At 34.1% G+C, this 20,158-nt stretch overlaps 1 protein-coding gene across 6 annotated transcripts; it reads right to left on the reverse strand.

Moving 5' to 3' along the window:
- Positions 1-875: 875 nt before the first annotated feature.
- Positions 876-15,489, reverse strand: LOC128176170 (protein numb-like). Of its 6 annotated transcripts, none has more exons than XM_052842283.1 (10): positions 15,194-15,489; positions 11,126-11,260; positions 9,818-9,892; positions 9,298-9,375; positions 7,476-7,622; positions 6,197-6,226; positions 4,358-4,553; positions 3,828-4,046; positions 3,454-3,660; positions 876-2,999 (listed from the first exon to the last, which is right to left on the reverse strand). In XM_052842283.1, exons 2-10 carry the CDS (start codon positions 11,252-11,254, stop codon positions 2,449-2,451), a joined length of 1,632 nt encoding a protein of 543 aa, XP_052698243.1. In that variant the 5' UTR covers positions 11,255-11,260; positions 15,194-15,489; the 3' UTR covers positions 876-2,448. The 6 variants fall into 6 exon arrangements, with proteins under 6 accessions (XP_052698243.1, XP_052698241.1, XP_052698242.1 ...); XM_052842281.1 differs by lacking the exon at positions 15,194-15,489 and adding an exon at positions 13,128-14,215; XM_052842282.1 differs by lacking the exon at positions 15,194-15,489 and adding an exon at positions 13,128-14,208 and having other exon boundaries at positions 7,482-7,622.
- Positions 15,490-20,158: the final 4,669 nt, after the last annotated feature.

Consider the following 20,158-nt stretch of genomic DNA (forward strand, 5'->3'; position numbering starts at 1 on the left):
TTTCTAAATAATGACATGGATAATATCAATTTCATGTAACCAATATTTTTAAGAGGTTAATCGTCTCTGGATGTGTGTATGTCTGGTTTACTCTTATACACCGGTATTGTTTTCGTTATATTCAAATTGTAGAAAAATGTTACATAAGTTTACAATCTTTTTTCTACAGTCCAATGGAAAAAAATACAATGCAATGTAAAAAAAAAAAAACACGTTGGGTTGGGTTTTGGTGCGTTTGCATGGTACATGGGGTGATAGTTTAAGTGGATGGGGTTCTTGTGGTAAATGTTTTGGTATTCTGAATATCTTTTCATCATGTCTTTGTAACGCAAATTACTTCTGTAATGTTTGCAGAAATATACTAGTAAAATCTTCATTGATTAAAGTATTATTTAGAGAACAATTTTTTATTTGAACGATATACAGCACAGGGCTCAGCGCGTGAGAAATCGTTCTAATTCAAATAAGTTTGACATTACTGTTTAGCGACCATTCCGTTGACTGGACGAAAACAAATCACCAGCAAAAAACAAAAAACCAGGACAGAAGATGGGGGTAATAAAAAATCTGCGGAAAAGAGACTAGGGATGTCAAAGCTAAAGACACTGAAGTCTCACTTCTAGAACCGTTCTTGCTTTGGAATTTTCTATATTTTTTATAATCTATATTCGTTTTGGTAAGAGGTGGGTGGGGCATGTACAGAAGATACTTAGTAATACATGTGTATGAAATCTGCAAAGCATGCAAGTAAACACTGATACTAAAACAGATTTCTAATTTATTTATTTTTTAAATGTACTGTAAACCCTTCTGTATTGTAGCGGATGTTCCAGATATTCAAGCTGTCTCTTTCCCTGAACAAATAAACAAACTACTTATACATGTATTATCTATAATGAGATTTTATTAATGCAAATTTATGTTTAAAATATAAACATAACATGAAAATTGCAATAACCATGCAGCCTGGTAAAATATTCAATATTTATTATTTCTCATAGTTACGAGCCCTTTATCTAAATTTTTTCAGACCCTAATGCCACATAAAGCAGGCATTTTAAAAAGCACCTACACAACATCTGCCATGTTATAGTTAAAAAAAACCAAATCATTAAAACTAACTGCCAAGCACTTTCATCTTAAAATATATCATTAGGGTTTACTCTGTTTCACTGAAAAGTACACCATTAGATATAATAATAGCCATGCATTTTGCTTCAAACTTAATTTGTTGCCTCGTTATTTTTTTTTTGTTGGTCAAATTAAATGCTATATCCAATATTCTTCATACAGAAAACCAGTTTTGTTTTCTCCAGAATATGTTAAAAATATTCTGTAAAATAATAGTTCTTAGAATTATATTTTTTCCTTAAAACTGGTACTATAAAACTATACATGTTTATAATAGATGTACATAAACTTTGCCCTTTGTACAAGGCAATAAGTATACCAATATTTACTGAGATATGACAGTGTGGCAAAAAGGGCTTGTTTTCTAAAATTACAATCAGATTGATGTGTTTTATAAAAACACAATGCAATGTCAAAATCACAGCCTAGAATTCACAACTTTTTTTTAATCCTCCTTAGATATGTTTAACACTACTCTTAAATATTTTAAATATACGTAAGTAGTGTGTCCCTGATCAAATTCTTAAGATTCAGGAAATTTAGAACTGGTGTATGTTTTTGGATTGGCCATCCTCCGATTCCAAATCTGTTAAATATTACTGTTACATATAAGAATAAAAAGTACAAAAAATGTTAGTCTACTTCATTAATATCTGTTTTTAATTCTATGTCTAATATTTCTTTCAAAAAAATGAATTTATCCTCAATAGTAGCAATCTGCATCAAAATATATACATTAAATCTTTAGAAGTATTCAAACATGAATACCTCTGGGTATAAAATTTGATCAGGTCCACGTTTACATTTCTCGTACAATATATTACAGTATATGCATTTACATACAGTATAATGATTATACAGTCAAATAAAACAAAAAAAGATAACTGGGTGTAAAAATAGATGTCCGACATATATATGTGAAATCTACATAAAAAATGATATGACTGCAACATGAAAGGCTACTGAATAATAAAACATATAAACAGTTTTAAAGTTGGAAGGAGGAATAAATTGTTTTGAAACATAAAATAATTTTTGACATAAAACAGTTGTAAACTTAAAACAAAAAAATTTCCATTTAAACAACAATCTGCAGTTTTACAGAAGTGTAAAAGCATTACAAGTTGAAAATGTACGGTGCAAGTGCTACACCTAATAATGTAACTGGTGTAATGTCCTATTCCCCAACATATGACACAAGCTTTTCTCTGTCGTGGGCCTGCACTGACTTCTTCATTGGTTTATGTACTGTCCCCATTTCTGTAAGTATCGCTATATACCTGAATATTGAATGATGACCATTATCCGCCCACACCTCTATAATTTGACCTCGAACGTTTTCTGAGCACCCCGGGCACTGTTAAATGGGTTATTGTTCGATGCTGTCGGCTTGTTGGCCGACTTTGCAGCCCAAGCCACATCAAAGGGGTCAACATTGGGTCCTGTGGGCTTTGTTGAGACCCCAGATGCCGATTCTCCCCAAGCACTGCCATTCACCTGAAAGCTTCTCTGTTGAGCCATATCCATAAGAGTCGGCCGAGCCTGTTGACGCGAATGACTTTGCCACTGATTCGTTGACAGTTCACCAGTGTCTATGGAATGACTCCGTACGTGCTGCAAGTGGGGCGGTTGTGAACGTAAGGGAGGTTGAGGTTGTTGTGGAAACTGTCCAAATGCACCACCATTGCTGACTGACGCACCACCATTGCTGACTGATGCTCCACTAATGGGTGGAGCATTGGCGAAAGGGTTTGTGGCCTTTGGTGATGGCCAGTTAGTGGCTGATGTGGCAGTATGGGCAGGGCTAGCACTGGAAGAGGCCCATGGATTGGTCTGCTGAACAGGGGCTGCTGGGTGTGAAGGAATATCTGCAATATAAAAATAAGTAGATATTAAAAATATTGAATCTAGTAATATGTGTGTTAAATTTCCACTTCCTAATGAGTTTATTTTCTTCAACTTTAGACAAAATTCCTTTTAGATATTGGGATAAATAATTTTCTGTTAAGTGATGTTTAAACCATCGTTCTACACTTTAACAATGTATGTCATGAATTAGGCTGATATTTAACTGAGATGTGTAAACATGGTAAATGAGATTTGAATTTTAGGACTTTCTGTTATTTTTGAGTTGACACTGTGAATAATTAATCGCACAATTCCATTTTTGACAATTTAATCAATTGTCAGCAAATACAATCAAATATTAAAATACTTACATTATTTTAAAATATTATTTTTAAAAAATTATTTTGTGGGGAAATTGGTTTCATGAAGGAAAAAATAATATCTTCCCTTATTTGTCATTTTAATCCCGCTTACTTGTTTCATTGGTGTGCCTAGGACTTGGTGCTTGGAATGCCGGTGAGGTGAGATTGTGAGGTGGTGTGGACTCCACTCTCTGGGTGGTGCCAAATGCATCATCAGAGCTGAGCTGTGATAATCCCATGGTCAACTGCTGGCACATGTGAGATATTGAATCTTCTTGTTCTTTTGATGGGGACATCTCTTGAATAGGAGCACTAACATCTAAAGACAAGAAAAGTTTAGTAATCCACTACCACAACTAACATCTTAAGAAGAAAAAAAATTTCCAATCCACTACCAGAACTCTACTATCTAAACTTGCACAACTCAATAAAATTTGCATAGGTAACATTTACATTTCCAATGTAATTAATGTAAACTGTGGTTACCTGTTTGCTTTGGTGGTGAGCTCTCTGTTATTGCCCCTTGTCTCTGTAAGGTAGATGGAAGGTCACTGAGTCGCAGAGAAACAGATCGCTTGAATGGAGATGAATCTTTCTGTAAATTCTCAAAGCCTCGAAATGATCCTTGTCTGACCAGCATGGAGGGGGTAGCTTTTGGTCGCTCCACTGCAAAGGGGTTATCCACTTTCCTGACAGGAACAGGTTCTGAAAGTACATGTATATAAAGCTAACTTTGCAATTTGAGCAACATATATACTGGTATGTATTACCACATATCTATCAATTGCACACATGGCATATCAGAATCTTAGTAAATTTTACCATTACTGTTTTGCATTCACAATAACATTAATTTTACTTTACTACTTAAAGAATCATTCAATAATCAAAATATCATGACTCATCCACATTCACAATTTATCATATGTGACACCTTTGCACCAACATCCGTGCCCACACTTGTGTATTAATTATCGTAAAATAAATTAAGTTTGAATCTGAATGTGACTTCTTACCGGCCAGTATGGCACTCTGTGGGTCAGTGATTCTCTCTGTGAGGGTGGTCTGTCTGAAGGATCCCATCCTGGTGAAGCTGGTCTTGTCCTGAGAGAATGTGACCTCCACGCCGGTACTGGAGTCCTTGTCCCGCTTCTGTTTGCGCTCTAGGCAGATGGCGAAAGCGCAGCCTACAGCATGGCTCAGACGTTCCCCCTGTAATCACCAACTTCAACGTCAAGACCACCATAAACGCAGCCGCGCTTGATCGGCTCACAAATGTCTGAGACTAATGACAGCAGAAAATAAACCCAATGATTCGTTCATTTTTCATCCATCTTGCTCGTTAGTGAATCCATTATATAAAATTTATAAATTTATAAATTACATCATTGCATTCTGAAGCTGAATCCATTTACAGTGAACAGTGTACTATATTAACATGAGTAACAAAATCCAAATACGATGTCTTATAGTACAAGTTTTATGTCATGGTCACAGCAAAATGCTTCATTTATATTTCAAAAACTCTACAATTTTTCCCATGGGAAATCATAGCCATGAAGAAAGAGAGGAAATAAGAAGTGATTATCACAGGGAAACATTTCTATCATAGCCCTATCTATTATATTAAAATAAAATGGAATGAGAAATAATCCAGCAAAATTTCATTTATGATACCATACTGGATTCTTTTTTCTTTCATTATCAAGCACATGTGATAATCTAATTTTTCTGAATAAAGGAAATACACTTTCAGCATTGGAAGATAATGGCATTTAATTTATAACTTAAGGCAGTGACAAATATATCATATAAATTTATACTGAAATAGAAGAAAGAAAATAACCGTAGACACAAGTACATGGTGCTATGAGTTTTACTCTACACTGCTTGCACACCTTCACCACTGAAACATGTGTTAATTGCAAGCTGCTTCCATCTGATTCACCAACGTAAAAGAGAAAAAGTTCTGTTATTCTGGAAAAACGGTATTGATTTTAGTTGTACAGAGTATTCATTATATGCATGCAAACATGCTGTTTGGAAGGCTAACAATGCTTGTTTTCAGTGATAATAAAGGATTTATGCTTCTACCTGCTAAATATTTTTAAACAAAACTTCAATTTACGCTAGTGATTTTCTAAGCATATTTAATCATGTATAGAGGTGCATTTATTTATAGAGGTGAAAATTGCTATAAAATATATTAATTACTTTGATGGCTCAAACATATGTTGTAAATTTCAATATATATTCTGAGATTACAGGTATATCATAGTAAAAATATGTGTTATACATGACCTCCTAATATAAGTACATGTACTACATACACAGGTGTATGTATATGGGCCCATTCCTGTCTACACAGAAACATAGTTATAGTTATACATGGTGAACCAGAAAAAAAAATGTGGCATGTTAATGATGGCAAATCCCTTTCCAGGTGCTGAAACAACCAAACTACAAAGCTTTTTGTATTCAGTCAATAACACCAGCTTACAGACCAACTCTAAATTCATTGAGTTAATTTCACTCAGTTGATCCCAAAGGAATATCCCCCTTTCCTCTATTGATCAAGCCATCTCATGAATCATTCTGCATCAAATATATGCAGGTCATCTTTATTCTCTTCTCTTTTTAGATTGGTTTCGCAAACCTAGTAGAAATCTGCCATCATAGTTGGTATAACAGCACACACTATAACAAAGCCTACATAGATCGGTAGGTATTCTTGAGTAAATGCTGCTATGAAAGTAATACAGTCTGGTTTATAAAACTAGCTTCATGCAAACAGTGTGAATAATACTAGAACGCAAAAAAACAAGGCTACACTAGAGCCGAGCTGGACTACTCACGGAGCGGCGGTTCCGGCCCTTGAAATACCACTTTGTGAGAAAAACAAACAAGTTGGCGAACTTATAAAAACAGTCATTCAGCATTCACATAGACTTCATTCAATATTAAGAAACAAAAAGAGCAATTACATTTACTTTAAAACTGACATGAACTTGCATGCTTAAATGAAGTTTATATGTGTTTTGGTTTTAGTGACAAATAAAGATTACTCACATCTATGTCAAGTCAAACAAATGAACCAATCAAAAGCTTATTTTATTTCAGACAGAAACTGTTGAACCTAATTTCTGTTACACATTAAAAGATTCACTCTATGCTTTTTTAATGCATCAATTTACATAGAATGACTACTGATAATGTGATTAAAGGGAGAAAAAAATATACGTTAAACACAGAAAAAGCAAAAGAGAGAAAAAAATCCCGACACTAGGTGCAAAGATGAAAGCCACGCAGACACTACGAGAAACTGCCGAGGTGGGTGGACAAAACGTCTGCTCTCAAACTGACCAGCCTTAGTAACAGCATACAATAGGGGATAGCTATTTAGGGATACTCAGATAAGGCATTGATTCAATTTTCTGGGTCGAAAGTTTATCTTACTAATAAACAAGTGATAAATTGCTTAATAATCATCATGACTTCTGCAAGGGTGGTAAACTACTTAAACGTGTATTATTAGATTTTTAATTGATTTCTGCAGAGCAGAAACTAGATGATACAAAAATTGTCCATTGAAATTTCAATGTAAGAAAACACAGAATCCGATGTATTATTATTTTTTTTTACATGTAAACAATCGAAAACTTTTGCAGTATTCAATTCCATTCCTTTTAATCTCAACAAGTTTGCACAAGATAATGAGCACCAAAATGTTCTTTTGAAAATTCATCATTACCCACTGATCAAATTCAAAGTAACCTGAGACAAGTTGAAAAACATCCAAATGGTTAAAGCAGGTGTACTTATATTTATTTTTCACATCTGCATTTATATATCAATATATATTTATTACCAACACGTATTCTACACATTTATCATGCCAAACTTGTACAATTAGTTCAAAAACAAAATCATGCCAAAAATAACGGAAAACAAAATTTCAAAAAAAAAATATAATTAACAAATATAACAGTTACCCAACCTATTGTCATTTACTAGTATACCATCATTTGGAGATGTTATATAGAGGACTGGTTGTTTTGACAGCAACCGGCTCATCAAACACATCTCGGCAGCTGTGCGTCGGGACAAAGAAAAATCGTAATAAATTATACTGACACTTACGGACTCTTTGACGGCCAGGAAGCCGTGACACATCCATCGTCTGGTGGTTCCGTCCCGGCAGATGTAGGCAAATCCCTTCTCGTGGTTCCTGTCTGGTGCACAGAAGGACACTTTCTCTATAGTTTGGTCAACAATCATACTCTACAAAAAATAAGAGCAACACTGGACATCAGATCTTTTCATTCCTCCTGTTTTTCAAGAAAATCAATTATTTGCTGTAGTTACAAATGGCTGCATTTTTAAAAATCTTTTTGAAGTTATTTCTTTCCTTAACATTCTCATTTGCTGAGTAACGTTGTTATGTGCCAGATCAAAGTCATGTCAAGGTTATTTGCATGACAAGGGTCAAGGGCACACTTTCACACATTTTATTCATTTTAAAAAAAAAGTAATTCTGTAAATTGGATCAGTACTTTTAGTTTGTGATGTTTCTTTGAATTTGCCACCAGTCTGCATTAGCCAGCTGATTATATGATTATCTCCTGATACAAAGCAATAACTTATAGCGGGATTTCATTACATGCCTTGCCATACAATGTATGTGCCACTGTATTGATTCCTGTTTTCATCTTATTTCAATATCAAAGCATTTGGGGAATAAAAAAACATATATATGAGTACATGACAGCACACAACACCGCTGCAGTTTTTATAACTAGATATCACTGTTTGGTAAGATGTTCCAGTGTGAGGATGAATGATTTAGAACTTGCGGAGCAAGAGAGTTAATGTAAATATTTTGGTGATTGATTCTAAATCTAATCACATCACACGACTTCTACAAATTCCAGCCCCCTATCTGTCTATTGATTTAATGCCATGGCTGTTGAGGAGATCTCTATTTATACACTCAAGACATTTCAAAAAGAACCCTGGCAGATTCACCAAAATTCAAACAAACTGCTTGTCTTGTAAGAAATATCACCATAAAATTTGTCTCATAATACCACTACAATCTTAAATCAATAGTAGAATGGATCCAGACAAAGTCGTTGACTTCAAAGGCACTGGGGACAAGAATGACCCTTCTACAAATTGGTATTCAAGATATCTACAAACATTTAATGTCTGACTCGGCAGAATCAATGAACAGCCATTGGGAAAACTGTAACAGGAAATAATTTTGTCACAATTTTAGCGTTGGATTAGACACAACCTTTTTGGATGTTAGAATTCCCTATTGCAGCTTAAGGCCGACCTAGAAACCTACAAATAGTGGAAGATGCTATTACAGCAGCATTGATGCTGGATTATCATGACATTCCAACTTATCTAATCAATAAATCAATTTTCTGGTATACTCAGTCAGATGACAAAAGACAATTCAAATTTAATATGCATCCCTAATGAATACCAATCCCCAACACTCTCATTTTTTATTCATTTATAACTAACAGGTCCTTGGAATGCCAAAACCAACTTAAAATTAAGACTTAATAAAAGCACACACGAGTAAAGCTCTATGTAGCATCTACTGCAAAATTACATTGATATACTGTAAACTAACTTTTATTCTCGACGACTTGGTTTGCGACAACTAATGTTCGCGACCAAGCCTTCTCCAGACCCATCTTGTTATACCAACCATGTGACATGGAATGGTTTGCGACAGGAAATATTCACGATGACAATACTCTCGCGAAGCTCGCAAAATTTTCTCGCACGCGAATAAAAGTTGGTTTACAGTACATGCAAAAAGAGATTAATTTTATTATGTTTATATTGTGATTCCTTATATCATATTATAGATAACCATGACAACACTGTACAGTTATATCACAGCTATATCAGATTACAGAGTCAGTATATTACCTACCTTACTGATCTCATCTACGACTCGTAACGCGTCCCCAGAGACATACAGCACCGCCCTCTGGTATTTACCTTTACATTGCTACAAATAGAAAAAAAAAGTTATTTTCATCTAGATCCTCCTTGTTCAAAACATTCCCCAATGTTTTCAATTTAATTATATTTCTGAAATCTAACAAGAGAGTTTTAACGTTTTTATCACTAATACGTGTATACAAGAAGAGTTGTAATATGGTCACATCACCCATTGAATGTGTTATAATCATGATAATGGGAACCAATTTTTAAAACGAATATAAGTACCGGTAATCTTTAATTGGTAATTAATTTTATAAATAAATTACCGGTCATTTATGATTTGGCTGGGGTCTTAGGTGTTAAGATTATTTAAACTCTGTATATCCATGATGAATGTTTCAACAATTTCCAAAGAATAAAGGATTTCAATCAGAATCAATTCCTTGAATTTTCAATTTAATCGTTAATGCTGTTTGAAGTTTATCAAGTTAGATTTCACTACTCACTGATTTCAGCGTTTTGACGGCCTCCTCACACACTTGCATGCCTCTGGACTCAAACACTTCAACACAACCAAGGTACTGAAAAATATGGTGGGTGAACATCATAGCTCTGTTTATAGACCTTTGTTACAGGAAATTCTTAGTATATATGTACATCTAGAAGCTAACAGAGGATTATAAGTGCAAAATTTTACAAAAACACATTTACAAAAAAAAAAAATTTGCAGTAATTTGTTAACACCCTTGAATCCACTCCTTCACAATCAAATCTGACCTTAATCAAGTATGAATATCATTTTACTTTCTTTAAACTTCAATTCAATGTTCAGAACCTAAATATAGTTCACTTTTCTTAATCTAAATTGCAGCTAGATCTTGTGATATATGATATTGAATCAACACACGCATCCCTTTTACTTTGATTACCAGTCACTTAAGATATCTAACAAATTTATTGCAGAGGGAGTCAGATGAGATTGCGAGAGGGGAAAAAACAACCATTTCCTGTTTTCATTTGGATTTTCTTTCAAAGCAACCTGTTTTCTAAATGACTATGATAACAATACAATGATCAGTATTTTAGGCAAATAATTGCCTCCAAAGAGACTTCCTTACATGTAGGACAAGAATATTGATCAAAATTTGTATAATCGAGATTCAGAAATGGAATTTGGGTTATCAAGTTAAAATTTTCAAAACTGTGGGTGTTAATGTGGGATTTGTTTCACCAAAAAAATATCAATGGTGCATCTGCTTCAAACATATTTTGCACAAAATATGGCTGGAAAAATGTAAAGTGTGTTGATGAATAAATTACAGATACAATGTATCATGGACAAAGTAAGTCAGAGAATCGTGTTAATTGGTACACAAACATGTACTTATTATAGATCCAAATTTGCTGATGATTGGCAAAGGAATGAACAGTTTCCTGACTACATGTATTTAATAAGTGAGCTTATCTTCTGTAGGTATCAGTTTCTCTTCTATATTCAACGAAAGCAGTATCTGAATGCATTACAAAGATAGCAGGTTGATTATCCTTAATACACTAGGATAGACCAGTATATATAAGTATCAGTTGGGTATCACATGTATGCTTTAGTATACACCACCTTTGGTGATGATTAACACTGCAAACTCACACATTGAATTTCTGAATTGATTGAAGTATGCTAGGCTTATGGCACATTAAGTACACTGAGGATAAAACCATACATGCAAAGTGCACTCAATAAAGTAGGGGCTCATGTGCAAATTGTTGTGTTTTACAGAGCAATAGTTTAAAGATGTATCTGTCGTGTTTTTTACCCGGACTTGGAAGCTGCAGGTGCCATCCCGGACTTTCTTCTCATCCTCCTGCCATTGATGAGGCTTCGAACATTCCGGGACGTGGTTCTTCTTCTTGCGAAAACTTAGGCGCCTCTTGAGGCTTTCCATGCCAGCCTTCAAAGATAAAGGTGTACATCATCACTGAAGGATCTGAATGTGCACATGTAAAGTTTTGATCTGTATGAGTTTTATCTCAAGAAACATGGAATACATCTTTGAAAATCAAGTAAAAGATTGGGATAAACTGACAAAAAATTCTGTTTAGAATCTACTGGTACACATCATTTTATATTCATTAATCATTCCAACTGCAGATATAATCATTAAAGTGATCAGTTCGTACAACAATCACTTAACATTCTGGTCAGGACTCAATATTAATGACGGCTTGATGGTCTGGAACCAGAAAAGTTGGGATTTGGGCAAGTGCTTTCTATCAAAAGCACTTGTCCATTGAGCTTAAGTGACAGTGTATTCTAAGTCTTTTCTATAAACCTTGATCCAATGGGACAATGACCATTTTCAACAGAGCAGTAAATATAACAGCTAAAAGCCCATGTGACCAGCAGAAAAATGAATTATTTTTAGCCCTGCAGGACTCTGAAAATGTGTTAAAGTGACAAAAATATGGCTATTAACACTTTATGTATAAAATCAATTTCCTTCTTTAAAGTCTATGATCTATGAATTGGCTAGCCTATAACCAAAACTAGAACATTTTAATCTCCAAAAAATGACACCATTTTTAATTCATGGCTGCAATGTTTATAAACATTAAAAACTCAAAGTGCTATTGAATGGCATGTCAGCTATTCACAACTGCAGACATTTAGGTCATTGTCCCAGACTCAATGCTATGTCTGAAGTTCAGCACAAAATAAACATAAAATCCAATAATAGCATTTAACAGTTCACCGGAAACATCGGTGTTAAAAAAAATCTACATTGATTTCATACAATAAAGTCCAAAACAAAAACTCCTGCCCATAGTCACACCTGGATGATAAATTACTCACATCATTATTCCATTGCCCTTCCTATAAACTGTCCCAAATCCCCATAAAACTACATCCTATGTTTCCCCATGACTGTAATACACTAATGACCATTAGACCAACACCAAACCGCGTCAGACTACCAATCAATAAACTTTATCGGTAGATTTTAAGGCCATAGAAAACATTGTACCATTGGAATTTGGGGGTCTTAAGTCAGATTGGGCATGTCTGAACATTGTACCCATTGTCAATTCAATGTAAATACACAGGGATATTAATATATATGTGTAGTTGCATACTTTATCATTTCAATAACCCAGCTTTTGTTGTACTACTGATCACAAACATTGCATGGGAGTTTAAAATCAATTTTTTAAACAAAATAAAAAATTTTAAGTTTGATGTGACTGTTGTCTTCCATTTTGACATCATATAAATGTAAATGTGCGCTTCAGACTGACTTTGATTTTATAAAATTTCTAATTCATTCACATCCTCCAGTTTTAAAAATAGATGGGGATTGTTTATTGTAAAAGGAATTTCAAACAGACTGACTTTGATTTTATAAAATTTCTAATTCATTCACATCCTCCAGTTTTAAATATAGATGGGGATTGTTTATTGTAAAAGGAATGTCAAACAGTCAGTCACACTCACACACTTGCACACATTAATAAAGCATTGTATGATTTCTAGCCTCACTTTAATACAGGCTTGAGAGTTTCAGATTATATTAGCATAACATTTCCCATGAACTGGTATGATTCCTTACTTGAATACTTTTATATATGCATGTTAGACCATGCAGAGTCAACTGGTACACATTCTATTAAACAAGTGAACAGTAAAATCTTGAATGTGATACATGTCATGCACTGAAAAAGGATACATCTCAACATTGAAATGCCCTGTGATGGTGTACACCAGCAAAAGACACTACATATGACCTAGCGAGTATATAAACAATCTCTTGGCCTACTTACTGTCATTGTTCAATGTCAAGATAAACTTTTGTAAACTTCCCTGGGGTCAGATTATGGCAGGTAAAGAAGTTCCAACGAAATCAATCAACAGTTAATGAATAGCCCTGTACAACACTGCATTGTTCAAAACACACTGGAGAACCGGTGGACTTTCTCTGCGCAGTGACTAATCTATGCATTAGTGATTACTCAGATTCAGCGTGGGCCTTTGATGACGTATAATCAAAGTTTCTCTCTCACCTGTGCTTTCAACTAATAGCCTATTGATGTGACCACTTGCTAATACATCAGAGATATGTCTTAATGATTTTCATACAATTCTAGTTCTAAAGTTATATAAACATAAAATGCATTTTTCATCTCCCTTATTCAGTAGCTGCACTGCAATACTACAATGCAGCTCTTATACAACATGTACAATGTACTTTATCATGGGCAAAAATAATTTCATGCAAGTTGTTAAATAAACTAAATAGGCCATTTTATGATCATAATGATCATGATGCTTATATCTCTTTCTGCAATTTAATATTAAAACTGTGTATATATGTCCGGTTTTCAGAATTACAGATAAATTATCATGATTATAAAGACCATCTCATGGCTTATGTATCACTCATAGTCGGAAAACAAGGGCACATTTCACAAGTTTACATTTCCTTCCTGTCTTTGCAAATTATATATTGTATTTTACAAGCTATGGTAATACATGTATTTCAATTCATATATACAGATGTTTCATAGGCTATATCAAATAAATAAGAATTTCAATTTATTAATGAAATTAATCGTGAAAAAGAGGTATTATGTTATGTCACAAAAAAGAGCCCTCAAAGCCTGGAAAGAAGAATTTATAAACCAATGGCAATATTAAGGTGGTATGGGACACTTCCATGTTGTGACATATTGTTTAACGAAATAAACAATAAAATGAAGTGTAATTATATAAGCAGTTTCTTTCCCTATAATGTCACCTAAGAGTGTAGCGTAGAGGGTTTACAATGAATCTGTAAGTCACGAGTTCGAATCCTGCTCAGGGTTTTACAATTTTTACCCCTCCAAATATTTTTAAAAGCTGGGTATTTTTTTTAGTAAATATTGTAAAATTTGAAAATTCTAGACTGGTGAAAGTATTTTAATTATAATGCACTTTAATCCACATTAATATCGACAGATTCCCAAAACAACTGAATGCAATGTTATGATGAATTTGCAAACCGTAAACAGCTAGATGACCTTTAGAATATAATGTCCCAAAATGAAATGGTACTTAAAATTTACAAGGAAAAAAACAAAAATGGCAATAATGATTGTAATTTAGAAAAATACATGAAAAGTAGCACCTCTCAGTAGAGGTGTTGCAACCCTGCATTCTGAAAGATTGATTTTTCAACAGATCAAATCATTCTCAAGAATTGTAGGTTAATAGAAAACTCCAATCCATCTTTAATACCAAAAGTTGCTGCAGTAAGTTTATATTACAAAAAATAAATATATCAAAAAATAACAAAGAATTCCAAAATATATTTTTAAAAAATAGTAATGTGGCAATTTATCCCCAAAAGACAATTATTACTCCTTCGGATGAATGAACCCAACCTGTCCAAGTTCACCTAAGAGTGTTGTAGAGGTTTTAAACTTAGTGGTCGGACTCTGGGACTTTCTATTTCCTTAAGTTTTACATAAATTATATGTGTTACAGTCGTTAAACTCCAAAACATCGTGAGCTGGCCAGGTTAGTCCTCAGTATCATAACATGCCATAGGACAATTTGTCACGCCTCACTGACTTTTCACAATCTATTATGAAGTCATTTCCATATGCTCAATACTTTCAATAATAAATACACTGGAAAAGCTCATAGAAACCATATATCGATACACAAACCCAGTCAATGCTGTATACCTTCATTTTAAACAGAAACCACCCACTGGAATTCCTCTATCAGTTTCGGCAGCCATTTTTTCACACGATTCATTCATCATGTTTACCTTGTTTCATTGAGACCATGTGCAAAGTGTGCCGTTTTTGCCCCCAAATATCAAGTTATCAAGTATATATCTTACCTTAAAATCAAGACTATTGAACGATGTATGTACTTTTCATCCAAGGTAATTTCAAAAACACATGATTTTATAGCGAATTATGTCATTTCTGCGCCCTTATCTCCATTGTATTCCAACAAACATTATGCACAGCGGACAGATGGCGTACTAGTATTTGTTTTATCTTATGGTTGTAAAATATTATTAAAATCGTTTTATAAACAATTGTTAAAAAACTTAATAAGCTGTGTAAATAGTATCGTTGATAACCACAGCGGAAGAACCACTTCAACTTCGACAGGTACGAAAATCTTCTGGGCATGCGCACCGGAAATTAATTAGAACGAAAAATACGGAGATACTTTAGGAGTATAAATCCATGCTTTAGAATTCATTATTGGTCGACATATGACATGGTTGGATTTCAACTCATCCCTTTGATTCGTGTAATTAATTTGATAGAATATAATTTTTTTTCATCTTTAACACTGGCATCATAAAAAAAAATAAAATCATATTTTATATAAAAGGTGGGTTTATATGAGGCGCCATTTCATTTTGTAGGCATGCATGTCAAGTCAATTTTAAAATGGTATTATGAGATTAAAATCTTTGTGCATTTCAATTCTGTAACCTGATATTAACCTTGAAATTGTATTACTTTTTAAAACTTCTGGCATTAATTAATTTTAAAATATTTTTGAAGTTTGCACTTGTAACGTCTACAATTGAATTTTTAAATAAAAAATGTCACCTTCATTTTCACACCTTTTAAGTTTGTATATTTTAATTTTTTTTAAAATAAAATTGTATAGTGATTATCAGAAAATGATATGTTTTTTGGCAATAATTACCGCGTATTTTCTGATATCAGAAAATGTTTCTTTATCAGAAATCCTTAAAATCAATACCCCCTTGAGTAAGTCCATATTTTTCTACCCTCGCCAAGGTAAATCCATAATGTAGCGGGTCTGAAATTCTAATGGACCATTTCTGCCTAATGTATACTTTAAAATCAGCAACAAAAACATCGTCCATTTTCTGATTTCAAAGAATGATTTTTTTAATATTAAAATTGATGTTTTAAGATCAGAAATTCAAACTGAATTTTGGATATCACAAAATATATTTTTGTTTTTCATAATTAATGATACATCCCTGACTTTAAGAAAATCGCTCTACTGAGCCGAATTTCTTGTTTAAAATTTGTCTTTTTTATTTGAAGGTTATTATATTATATTTCTGCGTATTTTCTGATATAAAAAAATAATATATTTTTTTATCTTAGGATGCTTGCATAGTAATCTCACAAACTGTAGCATAATATTTCTTTAGAATAAGATTTTTTAAAAACATTTTGTCTCTATATATCTATATGTTGAACTTTGAACCCCTCTTGGCCCAAGTATTGGTCTGGGGGTAAGGAGTTTTACAATATAGAATTAACATTGCTTGCGTAGTAATCTCACAAATTGTAGCATAGTAGTTCTTATTAAGAAGAAGATAATATGATATTTTCTCTATATATTTTTTTGTTGAACTTATTTGAAAGTTTTAATCTTTAAGTAATGGCATATCTGGTGCAGTGGTTCTAAAGAAGATTTTTTAAGACGCGCACACACACCGTATTTTCACTGATTTACAATAATCTCCCCTTTAAGCAGGAGTTTGTCCTTTATTTTAACAATTGAGAATCCCCTTCTCATACGGATGCCTTGTACTACAGAAGTTTTCTTAAATTTGGCTTAATTGTTCTAGAGGAGTAAAAAATGTGAAAAGTTTAAAGACAGACAGACGGACGGAATGATATACGGAAGTACGGACGGACGACGGGCAACAGGTGTTCAGAAAAGTTCACTTCAACATTTGGTTCATGTGAGCTAAAAGAAAAGGGATATACTAAAATTATTATTAATGTTTTTTTTTACATTTCAGACCAAATGTGTTTTGTGAAACCGATAAAGCTTCATGTTGCAATACTATGCCACAGAAAAGAGGAGAGTAATTGTAAAGTTGTGTTTAAAAAATATATATTTACATCGACCAATTAAGTATGATTCTCTCTATTTCTTACGAAAACTGAATTGTAATTCATAGCTCTTTCAAAACTAAGAAGACTGAAATCTATCCACGCCCCGTTTATCGATTGGTCGAACTCTTCATCAACCTAAGAAAAATCACGGACTGCACGATTTGGCTGTTCTTTTTTAAAAGCCCCTTTCAATATTGGCGCGCGAACAGAAGCGACGAAGAAAATAAATGTGGTTCGTAAACTATATATGCAAAAATAATCGCATATGAAAAAGTACTCGTACGAAACTCGACGCACGATTCAGAGCGACCTTTGTTCGATGTAAATACATTGAATATCTTAATTGCGATGTATCTAGCGTCTATATGCGAATGTCTGTTGTACAATGAAAGCGAGTGTTGTAAGATAATGTGATAGGATCGCACGGATGACCAGATGATAGGACAATTGAACGTGCGCCAATGCGATAGGGCGAGCGGCGCTCGTTCGATCATGCATTTTATTGTACGAATTCTCGTAGGAGTCAGACGGGGTACATATACCGCCAGTTCCCGACGCTCTTCAGTAGAAATAGTTGTATGCAAGCGAGGATACCGCCCAAGAAGATGACAAAAGCAACAGCCAAAATCAAGGTCTATTGTGGCCCGAAACAGATATGTTTATACAGTGAATACTGTATAAGGGAACTATCACCTTCGCTAGCCAACGGTTTCTGATCCGCACGTACCGCTCCTCACGAACCCAAGGGTTTGTGAGAAGCGGTGCGGATTCTTGGCTAGCGAAGATTGGGAACTATTTGCACCCCGTTATATTTTTGCTCATTTCGCTCGATCTTTTTTGCAGTTAGGGGATTAAGATCTAGCAAACTCCAATGTCGCATATTATCTCTCTTTTAACACAACATTGTTGGGGCGAATTTAGGACGAGCCATAACCGTGAGTAGTTCTAAGCGAAAATACCAAGGAGCAAAATAAACCCCGTATCTAGTATATACTTGTATCAAACCTTGGAAACTGAAACCAATAAATCCTGCAATGATAGCTAATCATTGCAAGATTACATGCGACTCGTTGAGCAACAGTCTCATGGTCGCACAACACACGCATAAACAGCTGCAATTTATCTTACGATCCTTAAAAATCGTACATCGCTCTTGCGAGTACACAAAACTTTGTAAAAAGTTCGTATTATAAATGTTTGTGCGTTGCATTGCAATAATTCCGATCGCATTCGGTTGCGTCTGAATAATGTGCATGCATGTCCAATATTTTAAGGAGACTTGATGCGACCACAAAAACGCATGCATCGATTAATGCGAGAGATCGTGCAACGTGTGCGATAGCTCGTGCGAAGCCAAAATATTCCGTTCGCAAAGTGCTGTAAAGTGCTCGTGCGCGAAATTGTGAAAGGGGCTTTAGAGGGGTAATACGTCAATTCTGAATAACCATTAGAGGAGGAAGATCAGTGTGAGAACAATTGAAGAGACACACTAGTAGTACTATAACTGTACAAGGTTGATTGGAAAGAGGAAAAACAAAAACCAAATGTATTGGTTCGATCGACAACGAGTTGAATAGATATGCTTTATACTTAAAGAATACCAATTTAACTTCACATCCTGGTAGAGGTTAATTAGTTTACAGGAAATTAAGAGAATGGACGGCTTTTGCATGGTCTTCTCCACAATGTCAAGGATTTTGTTTCTTTCCGCATACACACGATTTTTAGTGCCGAGACATGAGAATAGCCCTTGTGTCATGTACAAATATACTTATAATTTAGAATAATTTGTCTGATTATTTGATCAATAAATCATTTTCAATAGTTAGTTTTTTAAAACAGGGCGTTTCTAATGAGACGACGAATAAATTGGTGTCACATTTATTAACAAAATATTTCACAGAGAGTTGGAAGTGCTATACCGATACACTTTCTTGTTTTATACGCTACCTATTTCTTACCTGTAGAGGGGGTAGACTTTGTTCACCAATTTGAATGGAGAACTCACTGATGCAAAAGTTGTTCATTTATTTTTTTAATAGCTGACCTAAATTCATTGATCTGATCAAATTGAAATGAAATATCCGGAAAATGCAACTTGAAATCAGCCTTATTTATCCTTTCTGATCGCAAAAAAATCAAAAAGGAGAAGATTGAAGATAGCGTGATGCATTAAATTCTGATGTTAACACAAGCGTGGATCCATAGAATTTTTCCGAAAGGGTGGGTTTTGGGGGGACATTTTTGGTTATATTACTTAAAAATTTTACAAGTTTGAATTCTTTCCTCTAATGACACAGGTTTTCTACACTAAACGGGATAGATGAGAATGAATAGTAAGGCAAAACGAGTCAATACCAAATTTTATCAAAGTTAAGGCGAAATGGGAACAAATCAGGAGTGTAAGGGGGGGGGGTTAGCGATAGGGGAAAAATTCAGCCAAGATATCAAATTGAATTGATTTCAATTGTTTAATCGTTTGTACCTCTTTAAATTCACAAAAATAAGAATGAATATGGTAACGGAAACATACATGTGAAAATTAACAATAAAATGGTTTCTTTGATGATAAATATCCATGCGGGTTATGAAAGTAGCGGTCATTGCAGAAAAAATTTACATAAGCCGCGATTTTTTTCTGCAATGTCCCCACCTTCTTAACCCACATGAATCACTGAAGGTAGCGACATTGCAGGGAAAAATGCTTAATCTGACTTAGCAAGTTATACAATTTTTTTCTGCAATGAACTCTAGCATCATAGTCCACATACATCGTCAAAGATAGCATGTTATTGTTTCTTGCGATAAATTATTGAATTACGGTAATCATTAATAGTAGGTAAAAGTAAGTAGGTTAGATAAAAGAAATAGCCAAGGCGTCTTATATGGGAATTTCAGTCTGGCATCATCATGATTATTTCGTGCAGTCCGTGATTTTCCTTAGGTTGCTAAAG

The sequence above is a fragment of the Crassostrea angulata genome, chromosome 3, assembly GCF_025612915.1.
Source record: "Crassostrea angulata isolate pt1a10 chromosome 3, ASM2561291v2, whole genome shotgun sequence".
Taxonomy (NCBI): Eukaryota; Metazoa; Mollusca; class Bivalvia; order Ostreida; family Ostreidae; genus Magallana; species Magallana angulata.

Excerpts from the sequence above, each read along its gene's own strand:
- LOC128176170 (XM_052842281.1), bottom strand. Across the intron at positions 9,376-9,817 it reads CCGTCAAAACGCTGAAATCA|CAATGTAAAGGTAAATACCA; the intron begins GTGAGTAGTGAA and ends TTCTATTTGTAG. Across the intron at positions 4,554-6,196 it reads AGGGCCGGAACCGCCGCTCC|GGGGAACGTCTGAGCCATGC; the intron begins GTGAGTAGTCCA and ends TGGTGATTACAG.